At 48.7% G+C, this 15,606-nt stretch overlaps 1 protein-coding gene across 2 annotated transcripts in view; it reads right to left on the bottom strand.

Moving 5' to 3' along the window:
• The window catches only part of antxr1c (ANTXR cell adhesion molecule 1c), a 25,350-nt gene extending 9,744 nt beyond the window's left edge, over positions 1-15,606 (bottom strand). The window contains exons 1-12 of one of the 2 annotated variants that reach the window (XM_072703828.1): positions 15,544-15,606; positions 14,604-14,688; positions 6,106-6,177; positions 5,708-5,779; positions 5,421-5,502; positions 5,245-5,275; positions 5,039-5,116; positions 4,888-4,952; positions 4,288-4,368; positions 4,019-4,079; positions 1,731-1,829; positions 1,559-1,628 (exon numbers count right to left, since the gene is read on the bottom strand). In XM_072703828.1, the coding sequence (XP_072559929.1) occupies positions 1,559-1,628; positions 1,731-1,829; positions 4,019-4,079; positions 4,288-4,368; positions 4,888-4,952; positions 5,039-5,116; positions 5,245-5,275; positions 5,421-5,502; positions 5,708-5,779; positions 6,106-6,152 (686 nt within the window). In that variant the 5' untranslated portion in view covers positions 6,153-6,177; positions 14,604-14,688; positions 15,544-15,606. Of the gene's footprint in view, positions 1-1,558; positions 1,629-1,730; positions 1,830-4,018; positions 4,080-4,287; positions 4,369-4,887; positions 4,953-5,038; positions 5,117-5,244; positions 5,276-5,420; positions 5,503-5,707; positions 5,780-6,105; positions 6,178-14,603; positions 15,395-15,543 lie in introns of those variants that run through there. The other variant, XM_072703827.1, reaches the window with a different exon arrangement.

Below are 15,606 nucleotides of genomic sequence, written 5' to 3'. Positions count from 1 at the left end.
GCGGTTTCCCCCGCTGTTGCACTGCTCTGAGAGTGGCTATTGTGCCAGATTGAGCTGGGGGGCCAGTTTGGGGGGGGGGGCAAGGGGTGGGGAGGAGTGAATTTCCTGTCTTCGGCCTCTCAAGCAGCAGCTCAGCCTAATGAGTTCACCAAGTGGACCCCCCCCCCCCAGCATACACACACACTCGTATACAAACACCCGCTTGCCATTGGGCCAATTGCTGTCGGCTTTTCTCCCCGCGGTCGTCTGCCAGCCGGCTTCTGTGCGAACCTCGTTGGGAGAGGAACACGCTTGGGTCAGCCGGGCTGTGACTGGAAACGCGTCCGACGGGGTGACAGGGGCGCAGAGGCCCCTCATCAGTGTGGGGACTCCGCCTCCTTCTACATCATAATTACAGGACTCCCAAAGTGGGATTCTGCTGGCTTCACGTTGCAGTTATCAAGCAGGCTGTACAGTAATATCCTGGGATGCACTATTCGCACAGGAAGTCTCTGTGGGGGGGGGGGTTGCTGTCCACACAGGAAGTCCCTGGGGTGGGCGCATTGCTGACAGCCTTGGGCCGCAGGTATTTTATTATTTTATCATTCCACATAAACCAAGCAGGAAAAATGCTGGGGCGGGGGGGGGGGGGCTTCTCTAGGTCTCAGTTTACACTGGGGCCATTTGTGGTGTTTGGTGAGAGGCTCTGAGTGGGGAAACAGACCAGTCAGTTCTTTACAGTCCCTGGAGACAGAGCGGGAAGCGATGGAGGGGGGAGTGACAGATGGGACATTGTGATAGGGCACTGTCTGTCACATGGCAATCTAACCCCGCCCTTTTTTCAGCCATGTTGTGTGACCGGCCCATCGCAGCGACAGAAGCCGCAGGAGCGCGAACCTTCGGGATGCATTTCTGGGATGCTCCGGATCTCTCTCCGCAGACGATGCTGGTTCCGCTTCGGTTTTGCGAAGGCTATAATTAGGAAAAGCTCAGCTATGTGCGCATTGTAGGGTTCTGTCACCCGATCTGTCCGTGACCCCCCCCCCCCCCCGCTTTCTGATGGTGGGGGAATGTGCCCTCATTTCACTGGAGAACTCAAGCCGTAACTCCCTTTTCCTCAATTTTCCCCCTTGTGCCCTAAACGTCACTGCAATCTCATACAGGATTTCGTCCCAGAAAACTGGATGTATGTCACAGAGACCTGAAGCCCAACCAGGACAGCCTGGGGTCTGACGCTCCACCTCGCACCCGTGTCGATGTGTTTCAGGCCTGATGCCCCCTGTCACACTGCCTGTTTGTTTTTTCTGACACCTCCCACCACGGAGACAATATGGCACTCAAATGGTTGACAATGCTTATTTTACCCAAAAATAACTAAAAATTCTGCTGACTAGCTAGTTAGTAATAATTTTTTTAATAGATCCTACACTTCTGCATTTTGTTTATAAAAAAACACACCATTTCCATGGAACGTAACCAGACGTTGTGATGATGTAACATCAGGGGACGTACGGGGAATTACAAGGGCTGCACACAACATAAAGACAAAAGTACCGCAGTGTGCAAACGTCTGACTTACTTCCCAACTTCATGGATCACTGGCGCAGGACATAGGAGATACGTGTCTTCGATTTTTGCCGGCTTTTCGTCTAGATGCAAAAGAAGACACTGAATCAGGTGCCATGGCTCCGCCCAGGCTGGAGCATTATGGGTAAAGCCCCCAGTTGCCCCCCCCCGCCGCCCCCACTTACTAAGGGTGATGGTGTCGTTAACCTTGAAGCTGCACAGCACCTGCTCCGTGTCCCTGGCGTGTGAGAATCCGTTGCCTCTGAGCACCACCTGGAAGGACTCTGAAAACAGCACGGGAAATGGCATCATTCTGCCTATAGGGGGCGCAGGATGCACACCAGGGGCAGAGTGTAATACGAGATCCATGCATCCGCTACACGGGCAGTCTGAGTCTGCAGACTCCTATCAGCAGCCGCAGATTAACTTATCTGGGGGCCCCGGGCTGACATCTGCATGGACACTCAGATGTTGCCGATTGAATTAATGTTCCATTTTTCCCAAAGCCGTCAGGGAGGGTCCTGGTGTCTTCCAGGCCCAAGCCTAAAGCTTAGCACAGCTATGCGTTAATTCGCCCCTGCTAATCGGGATTTTGGAAAGAGAACAGAAGAAAGAGGCTGGAGAGCGTATAAGGGGACCACGGCGACCGCAGATGCCGATGCGCTGATTTGGAACACGTTCACCCGTCTCTCTACATCGCCCTCTCTGGGGAAAGGGGAAACTGCACTGTGTCGTACGAATCCCACCACTGGTGCCGCTCCGCAAAAGTATTTTTATTGCTGTGATAAAACAAGTGGAGGGTCACATCTCATGCGAGTCGGGCAGAGCCGAGGGCAGCCCTGGGTTCTGGGGTCTGTGAGCTCATCGGCATTCGTATCGCCCCTCCCTTTGACCTCTTGCTAAATTAACCGCGAGTGGTCACTCCTTCGCAGACCTTCGCCTTAACTGGGCAGTTTTATGGATCTGTTGCGCGTTCATCAAAGGCAAAGGAGACCCGTGTGAGGTGTGACAGGGCCTTCTGGCTGCCGGGGGGGGGGGGGGGGGGGGGGGGGCGCATCAGCCCCCGCGAACCCGTGTGTTGTGCACATGCCGGAGGAGTCGGTGTGGACAGCCGGCAGGAAGGCATTTTACCCTGTGGAACACAGTGTGTGGTTTTTTAACGACTTCCTTTCGATCTACATCATCTTGTGGACCTTCGTACAGCCGTGGAGATTCACCTCGATATACTGTGAATTTTACCACATTAAAACCGTTTCTGCACAATGAGCGGAACCAGCCTCACCCTGTAGCAATCAGCAAACTGTAGGTCACTCCCCATAAGATCAGAGCAAAATTCACCTACAGGGCACTAACACTGAGTGATTTGCAGGGCGGGTAGATCTGGTTTTTATTGTCTGGTGAGTCGTGACAACTGGGATGGCAACTGAGGGGGGGAGGGGCATGACCACCCCTGTTCATTAGAAGGTATTTCAGTGAAAATGTATCAGCATTTTGGGCCCTAAGATACAGATTCTCGTATCACAATCAGCCCTGGTAAAGTCATTTTCCGCTGTGTAATCATATCGTCTGACTGTGTCTGGTAATGATGCTTAAAGCCAACAGCCCTCAGAGCATCACTGGTCCTTCCTCTTACTCTCCATCTGTTCCTCTCATGACCAAATGTGACCCCCCCCCCTCTAGGACCTGTCACAACCCTGTAATTGAATCTGCTCCATCAGGGCTTTGTGATCACCATGGCACCTGCTCCCCTCCCTGTTACCACCAAGAAGTGCAGAGAGGTCAATTTTGACATTGAAGCCAGCCTGATAGAGGTCAGCAGGGAAGGGTCAAAGGTCAACTTGAGATGGCAGCCCACTGGACCAAAGACCGGTGGCAATGTTTTATCTGAGACTCATCATCCCAGCCTGGCCCACACACACACACACACACACACACACACACACACACACACATGCACTCCCAGCCTGGCCATCACATACACAAACACATACACACACACACACACATACACACACACATACACACACACACATACACACACACATACACACACACACACATACACACACACACACACACACACGCACTCCCAGCCTGGCCATCACATACACAAACACATACACACACACACACACACACACACACACATACTCCCGGCCCGGCCCTTCGAGCTGCGTGTGCTGATTAAGCTCCGAGTTTCCGCTATCGGTCCATCTCACTAATAAGCTTGGCTTTTGGGTCCCAGGAAGGTCGTGACCTCTGGACCCTGCCTAACAGCACTGCACTCTCAGCATTACTGTCCTTCTGAAGGCTCTCTGCATCCAGCTGAGCCGCAGTGAGCACCCCCTACCCGCTTAACCACAATCCCTCAGAGAGCCGAGCAGAACGGCAGTACAACCCGGGCCTCTTTAGCTGTATTACAACATGATCCTGCTTTGTTTTTGCTCATCGGCTTGGGAGTCGGGCTCCTCACCTCCAGCACAAACACTCGAGGGCTCAGCTGCCAGGATCTCGATGCACGACTTCTTGATGATCTAGGAAAACGGCAGGGAAAGCCGAGATAAGCCGAGCTGCTGACACAGCGCGAGCTCAAAAACACGTCCCTGACACTGCGATGGTCGTGGATAAACCCCATGTGTGATGTCACTGCCTGGCATTAGCATAGCAGGCCGTGCAGCCATACGGGTCATACTATCCATTATAATCCATCCTTTGTGAGAAATGGTAGGAATGGCCGCTTACCGAGTCTATCATCCCCCTCAGGGCCTGGAAGCCGCCCACCACAGGAAATACGTGGTCCAGGGTGTCTGCTATGGTGGCCAACTGGAGCGACAGAAGCGAGGGAGAGGCGGGGCTTGTTAATGCAGAGAAAGCGTGCGACAGTTTCCAGACAACGTTCGGTCTCCCCAGCACAGGTCTGGGCCTTGGTTTACGGGGACAGCAGGTCAATTACAAAGAATCCGGAAATGTTTCGGTTGGAAATCTGATTCCGGGTCAGTCATGCACACGGCAAAGGGAAGCGGTGCATTTTTGTCATCGTGCACATTTCTCATTCAAGATTTTTTTAAAAAACAAATTCACAAATTTCTCATAATACCCACAATCCCCAGCTGTTACGAAAGGAAAAACTGGGGCATGAAACATGCATTAGATGGGATCATCGTCTCCTGTCAATCAATGCTGATTCCGGCCAATGGGAGTCAATTAACCATTACTGGCAAACTAACCAATGGGAGTCCAGGTTATTGACAGAACACATAAATCCTACCCACCACTGGACAATAGGCCTCATTTCTATTATCACTCCCTTGTAGCATGTGTGGTGTGATGTTTGCCTGGTACCTGTGTCTCATTGAAGTCCTTGACGCCCACACAGTAGACGATTGCCCCCAGGGATCGCGCCTTATCTGCCTGCAGGGGGCGGAAATAGCCTGGTCAGATCAAACCGCAAGCGAGCCCCAACATGGGGGGGGGGGGGTGCATGCAGTTGTACTGGCCTCCTGCTGGGCGCTGACTAGCTGCTGCTCGCTGAGTTCCCCGTCCGTCAGTGCGATGATGACACTCGCGGTCCCTAAACACAACACGGGGCAACGTGATGCCAATGTCTGCTGAACACACAAGATATTGCTCATCTAATGTTTAGTATAATGTTCACTGAACACACAATGCATCATTGATCAGGCTGACAGCCACACTTACCATAGTTTTGACGCTCTATCTGTTCATTAGCCTGTAATTGTGGGAAAAAACTGAGTTGAGAAACCAACAAGTCAGTGGTACTCATTACATCCATCCATCCATACATCCATCCATCCACCTATCTACCCATCCATCCATCCATAAGAAACCATAGTAGCTGGTTGAAAACGTCTTACCCTCTTCAGACCTAGATCCATGAGCGTGTCGCCACCTGGTATCTCGTTTTTCAAAATGTTCAGTCCTTTGCCTATTTTATTTCTTAGCGAAAATTAAAGAAAAAAAACATGCCAATATTATGTATGGCCAGCCTGAACGTTTAGAGGAAAACCAGGCCCAGCTGAGCATCACTGGGCACCACTTAGCATCACTGAGCACCACTTAGCATCACTGAGCACCACTTAGCATCACTGAGCACCACTGAGCATCACTTAGCATCACTGAGCACCACTGAGCATCACTGTACCTGTTTTCAGTCAGTTCCATCAAAGTGCTTCCCCGAGAGGAGAACACGATGAAGGACATCCTCAGCAGGGGGCTGCGGGGCGAGAATCAACCAGCCGCTCATTTCAATGTGTCAGGAGAGTAAACAGCTGCTGTCTCTGACTGCTGTTAAGTAACAGTGAGTGATTCATTATGAGCTCTGAATAAGTCTGTTTTGGGAAGCAGTGCGGGAAATCCCAGTTTCAGGCGAACCCAGAATCACTATTTTCCAAATACTGTGCAGTAATTTAATCTACAACTGGGCAAGACCACGGATTTCATCATATTCCCGCTTATTCATCTCACCAAAACAGTCCAGCAAAGTCACGCTCTGACCCCCCCATCCCCCCCCCCACCCCCCCCGTTCTAGGGATTGCTTGCCTCCTGAATTTTTCTGCCAGGTGCTCGACAAACGAGTAGATCTCCATCCAGTGGTTTTTGACACTTCCGGATCTGGAAGACAGAGAGACAGAAAACAACAATGTTCAGGCGCGTGTAAGGATTACATTTTACATTTGAAAAACATGATGCTGCCCGTTTCTTATGCGGCTGCGTCCGGCGACGCCCCCCCCCCGGGATCTTGGATGCCCCGGCCCCCTAATCAGATAATCAGATGCAGGCCCACAGGCTGCACTTCAGCTAATTGCTTTGATCCAGACGCATCCGTCTGATGCCAACGAGGCTGCAGCACCCCCCCCCCCCGAGGGTGGGCTGCCTGAACATTAGCAGATGGCAGCACTGGAATTTACAGGTCGGACAGCCTATAAATAACACGTGAGTTATTGGAGCCAGGAGCCACGGGTGACGGTGACGCCTCGGGGGAGGGGGACTGCTGACTGTTTACGGGCCACGACGTCTCATTTCACACCGAGTCGCGATCCTTCGGGGTGTATGGCAGGAGGAAGGTGCTTTCAACCAGGGCTCACACCCCCTTCCTGTTGGGGGGGGGGGTGCTAAATGACTCAGCGGGTGGTGGGTGGACACAGAGGAAATGAAGTAGCTTCCCTCCTCAAAAGAGACCAGTTTAAATAGCCAGTGTACTGGTAACGCTCAAGTATTTTAGCCTGAATATCGGCAATAATACCCACTAGAATATTATAGATCTAGAAATGATCACACTGTCGGTTCATGCTCTTGTCCTTATGTCCTTTGCTTTAACAGAAACAAATACAATTCGAATTTCAGGCACCTGCACAAAACTATGTCTTTTGGACTGTGTTTAGCTTTTGTTTGATTTTGTTAGTATTTTTATTCTTATCCATCCATCCATCCATCCATCCATCCACCCGTCTAATACATTACAGTGTTGCATTCTTATTATCGCTGTTGTTGTTATTGTCATTTGTCCTGATTTATGACACTTCCTGTGATTCTCTTGTCCCTTCCTGAGGAAGGTCACACGTTTGCCGCTGAGTCCTTAAAGTGAGAGCCCGGCCCGGCCCGGCCCGGCCCGCAGAGGCTGTGGTTCTGTCCGTGTGGACGGCTGACGTGCTGAGGCAGCCATTTCGGGCCGGAGAGGGGGCACAGCGCAGAGGCGGGGGGGGGGCTGGAAAGGCGAAGCTGGGTGTCTTCCATGACTAACCCAGACAGCTCCTTTGATGTGCTGCGCTGGCAGCTCTGCATCCCAGCTCCGCAGGTTAATTCAGGCACGGCGGCGCTTTTCAAACTTACAAGATCACAATGCATTATATTGCTTTTGGAAAATCATTCTTTTGAGGTTGCTCCTGCCCCTGCTTGTGGGATAAGAGCCACGGCTGCGCTTTCCTCACCTGTCCAAACAGCACCAAGAAGGATACGGGCTCATTTTTTGGTGAAATCCCCAATGAAAGTAGTAAAAATACACTTAGGGGATTTTTGTGGTGAGGTTTATTTGATGTATCTTTGATAGTCTGTGCTTAAGTGAACAATACTGCCCTACTTTCCTGTGCTAAAGACAAGAAGACCTGCGATGACCCGTTCAAATAGAGCGTTACATCGTAGTGAAATAAGATGCGTCACGCCAGTGTGGGATGGTGACAGCCTCATCCTTAAAGGGGATGTTTAAGAGGTGGTCAAACCAGCAGGCCGCACGTACAGAGACACAGGGAACTTGCTTTAGTGTGGTGCCTTGTGGCCCAGACTTCTGGGTTCGTTTCAGAAACATTCGGGAAGCACAAACGATTAGTTGAGCGTGCAGCTTCTTGCTGTGAATATCCTGTAGAAAGCAGCAGCTGTCTTGCATTACTCTGCCACAGAAGGGCTTCAAGGACCTTCCCCTGTGCCGTCTTCATTTAACCCTGACCCTTAAATTACAAACGGAATCTAACAGTGTCATTCCATTCAAGAGGGTATCCCCAGTAATGAGATTATCTAGCAAATCTGTATTTTATACGGCTGCACATAGCCTGAAAGGGGAGTACCTTTAATACAGCAAATTCACAGCATAAACTGATACCATCTGAGTCACCTCCCAGCCAAAGAGCCAAACAGCCATTAGCTGCAAGAACCGGAACCACTGGAAATTCAGAAATGATCTGCGTGAATACTGCCAGGTTCTGAACCACGCTACTGTCTCCAGTAAGGCCGAACCCTGAGTCACCGGTGATGAAGGCCGCAAATGTGTGCATCTGCTCTAGGCTTCGTCATTGATTCTGGGCCTAATCGGTCTGCAATACAACAATAAATGTTCCCTCTGTGGATTTACTCCGGAAAGCCGTGCCAGCTTAACACTTGCTGGGTGTTATTATCGTGTACGAGTTCATCTGTGCTTGCTGCTGTTTTTCATTTTTCTTACTAATACTGACATAGCACTTTGATAAATGACATCATGACAGTCATTCCCTGGGGCAGGCTTATTGTTTCCTGGAGGTCCAATCAAAAAGTGACTTTGGGGCTCAGTGTAGTAACTGTTTGTGGCCAACAGGGGGCCCCCAAAGCTCAGGGGCCCCACACAAATGTGTGGTTTGACTGGTGGTAAACACCTCTTCTGGGTACCCCACCCTGGACTTGCAAAGCCACGGTTCCCATATCCAGGGTTCATGGTCTTTTGTGGTTTTTTTGTTTTTTTTTGTGACTAACTCATTTCTGAGCTGGCGGGCTGGGGAGCTGATCCTCTGGTGCTGGGCAAACCGCTTGCTGCTTTTAAACATTTTGGGCGCCACGCAACAAGGGAGTTCAACTAAATAAATAAAAGGTTTTATGCTGAAGAGGACAGAATAAAGAAAACAAAGGGATATGTAAAAATAATGTGTGAAAACCAGGAGGAGTGCTACTAGGGGGCGATTCAGGACTGGAAACCCGCTTCCATGCCCTGGTACCACTGCAGCACTCAGTCCTTCCAGCAGAGCCTGGGAAGAATGACCCGAGTCAGCAACCTAGTACTGGCTTAGAGTCTGCAGATGCATGCTGGGACAGGCTCAGAAACCAGTGACCCACGTCACCCAGTCAGTCTGTGTGTTTTCCTGCCATGCACCACTGAAAACACTGCTTTTCACCATCTATCCAACCTGTGCCTTTAAAATCTGACGGGCATCCAGTGAGCAGAGCATTTTGAGCCTTTGGGAAAATTGTGGAAATAGGTCACATGGGGGGGGGGCTCTCCCTCATAACGACGTGTGTCCGCACAAGAGTGTGTTCCAGCTCTGGAGTGAACATCGGGACAGGAGGCTTGGAAAAAGAGATTCCATCGTGAGCCCGTTTCGGCACGTTCTGGCAGCTCGAGGCGAGGTGGTCTGTCCCGGCGGCTCGAGGCGAGGCGGTCTGTCCCGGCGGCTCGAGGCGAGGCGCTCTGTCCCGGCGGCTCCAGGCGAGGCACTCTGTCCCGGCGGCTCGTGGCGAGGCGCTCTGTCCCGGCGGCTCGAGGCGAGGCGCTCTGTCCCGGCGGCTCCATAGCGAGGCGCTCTGTCCCGGCGGCTCGCTGCGAGGCGCTCTGTCCCGGCGGCTCCATAGCGAGGCGCTCTGTCCCGGCGGCTCCATAGCGAGGCGCTCTGTCCCGGCGGCTCGCGGCGAAGCGCTCTGTCCCGGCGGCTCCAGGCGAGGCGCTCTGTCCCGGCGGCTCGAGGCGAAGCGCCCTGTCCCGGTGGCTCGAGGCGAAGCGCCCTGTCCCGGTGGCTCGAGGCGAGGCGCTCTATTACAGGCTCCTGCCCTCCTTAAAGATGATGACACGGCATCTTGTCCCCAGCTAGTCTTACAATGACTTCAGCATCTACGTCATTAACCTTCTTCTTCGGCTGGCTTCGTAAAACGGCCAGGCAGTTCATAAGAACACAAGAAATTTACAAACAAGAGGAGACCATTAGGCCCACCAAGCTTGTTTGGGGAGAACTCAACTAATAGCTCAGAGATGTTAAAATCTTATCTAGCTCTGATTTAAAGGAACCCAGGGTTTTAGCTTGCGCTACACTAACAGGGAGACTATTCCATACTCTAAGTACACGCTGTGCAAAGAAAAGAACATAAGAAAGAAGTGACTCTGAGAAGGTATCGATGGAAATCAACGTATTAGTCTTGTTTCAGTTTAGATTTTGGGCATTCTTGCTGATCAGACACCCTGCAGCAGATTGCCCCCCCCCCCCCCTTGTACGGGGTTCCCCAGACACAGTCCCTGGTCCCCTGGGGCACTTGCTACACTCACTGTTGCCCCGTCTTGGATAAAGTCCCATGTAAGGTGGATAGATGCTTTAACAGAGGAACCAAAAGGTCAAGCAGAGGGGAATTAGATGGTAGAGTTTCAATGTGATCAAGGCCCCCTGAGTGGGGGGGCCGCCCTGACTCAGGCAGCCGGTGTACAGAAGACTGGCCAGTGACCAGCACGTCTGCACAGACCATTATGAGCAGCTGCCTGTTTACTTCGGCCCACTATAATCACCTACACTTGTCCATGGCGGAGCACTTTGCCAGGAAGGAAAGAACGCCAAGGAATTTCACGTGACGGTATGAGGTTCTCCAAACAACATCTATCCTGCATTCATGTTAAATTACTGATACAAGAAGGCGTCTGCAGGCAGGGGGGCTACTGACAAGCAGACCAATATCATTCTAATACCGGCGGATTTCACTTTGCGAGGTTGGGGGGGGGGGCACTGCTGGAGGTAAACGACGGACAATCAAAGAGCCTTAATGGCAGACTGCTGGGCCTCCAGGTTCTGTCGACCAGTCGGTAGACAGACATACGCTCTATCTGGCTGAAATGCCCCCCCCTGGATTGCTTACCAAAGGTGCTCTCTCTCTCCTGGTAGGTGCCTTAAATATCTTCTCTTGGCTGATGGCCTGCCCCCTTGCTCACCTCTAGAAAACACATTCTGTGGAATTCTAGGAAATCATCCAAGAGATGTTTTGCTGATGCCTTAGAAATCTATTTACAATTTGAAAAGTGGAATTTTCCATGATTTTTTCCAGTGTTTTTTTTTTCTCTTTTTTTTCATTCCATTACCGCATGCCATTATTCTTAGACCATGTCTAAGCTTTTCTCTTGCTACCACGGTGGCTTTTCATGATTTATCAAAGGCCGTGCAGCTCCCAGAAAGCCCGACTGAGACCAAGCCCTATTGGTCGGCTGAGTGGTGACAGCGAATGGGTGAAGAGATTATCCCTCTGTTTAGCGAGGCTTGTTAAACAGCGGGGCTGGGATCACCAGCCTGAATCAGCTACTTTGGTCTGTCTAAGAATTCCTACACCGAATGGAGTGGCCCACCATTTAAAGGCACAGATCCCCAAAATTGTTTACAGATTGATATCTTCTTGGTTGTGAAGCTGGCTGCTTACTTGGTCGATTAGCACCAAAGCATGCTCACTTGGGTCATCCATTAAACAGCGATTATGATGGCTCCATTAGAAACTCACAGGGGACAGAGATCATTGTCAACACAGCCAGCTGGACAGAGAAGGTTCCAAGCGAGCATTTACTGTGGATTTACAGCTGCCTGGGGACACAAGGATAAAACTGTAATATTACATTATTGCCCTTTTACTGAGCTTTGAGCCAAGCGGACCCTTGCTTCGACGGATACAGTTTACAGCAGCCTTTAAAATATCGAGGCAGGAATGAATGGAACGGCAGTCAAATCACATCACCTTGCATGACACCAAAGCACAACATTTACTCCGCATATACATAACCCAGCGATGCTACCATCGCTCAGCTGCAGGGCAACATTTAGACATAACATCCCTTATCTGTTATTATGGGCACAGATCTTCCACATGTAAACAATCAAAACAAGCCATCGGCTACTGGGAAAAGAAACTGGTGAAATAAGCTTTTTTTTGCTGCATTCACTCTTTTGACAATGAGGACTGTTTTCCAAAAGGCTCATTTTCTGTAGACGGGACTTTCCAAGGAAATGCTAGAGTTAGATTGTGGCAATGAAAGGACAACAAAAACACAGCTAATCTATGGAAGCACAAATAATAATGAATAAACCAAGAATTTGGTGTTTCCTTAATCGAAGTTATAACAGATTGAACGTTTTGACTCAATTAGCCGCCTCTCAGTTAAGAACATATGACAAAAGCATAATGAGCTTTTAACATTTTTAATTATCGCCCCATGTTTTCACGCTATGCCTTATGAAGCAGTGTGTCTAGGAGATGCAGCAGACATAATGAGGTATTTTTCCTTGGACTTCGGCCTGCGTCACGTGTTTCCTGCCCTTAATGTGAACACCTCCATCGTCTGCCCTGCGGTGACATCATAGCACAGCAGCGCCTGGAGTCTGGCTCATGGACGAGAGCGGGAGCCACAGACGAGCCCATCACTCTGCACGCTCCTGCCCTGCAAAGTCTAGGCAGTGCTGCAGAGCAAACAATGCTGTCAGACTTAATACCAAAACACTAAAAACAGCAGCGCTCTACTAAAATGACTAGTCAAAGTATTAGAAAGCACTTTTAATAGCACCATGTCCCAGTACTACACAAGTGATGTGAAGATGGATGGATGGATGTTTTAACCAGTATCTATTTACTGACTGATTCATATGCATATGCATTCATACTTACTCAAATAACATTGGGACATAAAATATAACAGGCTGTTATTATAGGGAAATTGGTCAGTTTCTTTTAGTAATAAAACAAAACAATAGGCTTTTCTGCATCTCGTCAGCCAGATATGATTACGGCCCCCCGAAATGGTGTGTTTGCGTTGCGTGAGGCACTTAAATATGGGTGTAGCGCAGCAGGACTCAGTGTAATAAGCTCCTCGCTGCAGCTGTTTATTCGTCTCTAACAAGTCATAATTCATACAGGCACAAACAGGACTCATTTGGCTTCACTGGGACTTGTGGCCTCCTTGCATCTGATGTACTGGGAGGTCCACACCGGTCTTATTACTTAGTGTGCAAACCTATCCAATAAATAACCTTTTCTTTTTTTAAAACTATTAATTATTTATGAGGCAAACGTCCTGGAATGTCCCAAAAGGCATCTATATAGTATACTAAAGCATGCTATAATTTCAGTTAATTTATTTAATGAAATCCATTTCTGTCTTCTGGAAGTAATAAACAGCATTTTTTTTCTTACTACTGAAGAAGGGAGAGTTTTGAATTTATAAAATAAAGAAACCGATTGGACGGGAACTTTGACAGAACAGTAGCGGAGCCCCGCGCTGCGCTCGTGACAGCAGGCGAATCTCGCGAATTATTGCATTTCCCTTTCCGTTCCGTTGTATTGTATTTTTGGGATCCCCATACCCAAGTTAGGGCAACAAGTCCCGTCCACCGTGACTTTATACAGGTCGACCTGACAGCTGTTTTTCTTTGTAGACCTTCACTAATGATTGTGACAGCTGCCTCGAAAAAAATATGGAACTACAAATAACATTAATTTCTTAATAGTCGACTCCGTTGCTTAAAAGGGCAGAAAATTACAAACCGTAGGCCTAAAAGAAGCATGAATTAAACTGGAAAGTGATGATTTTGATTTCGCATATATCTACAGGCTAACAATAACAATAACAAAAATTATTATTATTGTTGTTGTTGTTACCGGGGGGTGGGTGTGGGGGGCTGCTTAACAGCATTGTGTCGTTTGTGAAAAGGTAAATAACTCGGAGCAGTTTGCTTCTAACTGGCTGTTTAACTGTGAGACAGGAAACGCTTCCTCTTCAGACGTGGTAACATGAATTCCCATTAGTCTCCAAGGGGGGACAAGCAAACCACAGAAGGAGCTGTGCAGCGATTTCTGAAAGGGCGAAGTCAGCTAACCGCGCTCAGAACCGCACACTTACGCCTATTATTATTATTATGCTTAAGATATCTCACTAAATAGCGATAATACCCGCGTTCAGCCGTCACCTCATCTCCATATCTTTACTGCCGCTCTGACAGTGATAAGTACAGTTTTCCAACTTGTTGCAAAGTTTACAAGTTTAATAAAACCGCAAACTGACGATAAGGATAACTAGTGCTTTTGCCCGATAGGTTAAAAACCATCGCAGCTATAGCCGGTAAAGTCTTTACATGCTCTTTTTGTTAAAGGCGGCGACACGTTTCTTTCCAGGGGAAAACATCTGGAATCGCCTAACCCAGATCTGCGCGCTCACCGCGGCTGCGCCGATCTCTTTGTTTTCGGGGACAGTGACTGGATGTGGCGATGAATCGAAAACACCTGGTTTGTCCACTTGCACAAAACATACACAAAGAACGGTTCGTTTTAGTTTTAAATATGAATCCAGCAATGAAGGAAAGTTTTCTTTGATAAAATAACGAATTTGTAATAGGCCCATAAAGCTTCGTAAATGTGTTATTTTCTACTTTCCTTAAGGTTTTTTTTTTTCAAGTTGCACAACTTAAACTGAAGTACAAAATGCGTAATGGTCCAAAACGACTAAACTACCCTTCTTGGCACCTTCCATCATATTTTAATTGGAAGCGATATTTTTCAATGTAAGGATGACTTACTTGTCGAGGACAAAGTACAAGTCGAAAACACCTTGACAAGAACTTTCATCTTCCTCTTCTTGTTCCCCCTGCTCTCCCGTGACAGCTGGAAAAGTGCAGAGAAATCCGAAGAAAACCAAGGCAAGAGACACGTTAATCAAAGAGCTCGCCATCTTTTTTTCCTACACGGATCCTCCAAAAAACACAGCAAAGAAACACAATCAGTGCTTCACATTATCATTTCAGTCCCCAGAAAGTATTCTCCTGGCAATGCAGGGAAGCTTAGTCCTAGCGAATAGTCCGGGTTACTGCTGACGTCGCTTTTCGGGCATCAGCTAAGAGGTGAAACGTACAAACATTAGTCAGACAATCTCTCAGCCATCCTAATGCTGCTGCGTTGGGTTAGATGACCATGTTAATGCCCGAAGAACTGAAAACTACTTCCCCTTTCCGGAGGATAAAAAACTCTTCACCTCCGTTAAAGAATTTTCCCAAATCAAATTTTTTCTGTTCCTTCATTCAAAAATATGTACTTTCGGTTTCCAGTTATTCTAAATATGAAATCCAAGACGGCGATGGAAAAGAATGGACTCGAAATGATTTATCCTTGAGCAGAGTGAGAAGTAGAGATCTTGCTTAAGAATCAGCTATCTGAATACTTTACAGCTGTAGTTTTACAAACTGTATGGCAACAAGCACAAAGAAAATGCAAAGATTTGCACTTTGCGAAAAGACATCAGACTCAAGCTGCTCATAAGCACGAAGGCAAATCGGGTTTCATATTTCTGCTTGGGGCAAAAAAAGACTCCAGTTCAGAAACTTCCTGTACTGCCCCAAATGCCCTTGCCAGCACTACAGTATGGGTGGATGTAACTTAACATATAATTGCTAACCATCGCAGTTAGAAATCCGCAAATTATACAAATTTGACGCACAGTCTTAATTACGCGTTCCTTCTCACCTAATAAAATATTTTATGTCCACTTCATCACTTCCTTCCTTGCTGACTCCACTTCAGATAAAT

This window comes from Paramormyrops kingsleyae, chromosome 20 (genome assembly GCF_048594095.1).
Source record: "Paramormyrops kingsleyae isolate MSU_618 chromosome 20, PKINGS_0.4, whole genome shotgun sequence".
Taxonomy (NCBI): Eukaryota; Metazoa; Chordata; class Actinopteri; order Osteoglossiformes; family Mormyridae; genus Paramormyrops; species Paramormyrops kingsleyae.
This window is presented reverse-complemented; position numbering and strand designations above follow the sequence as displayed.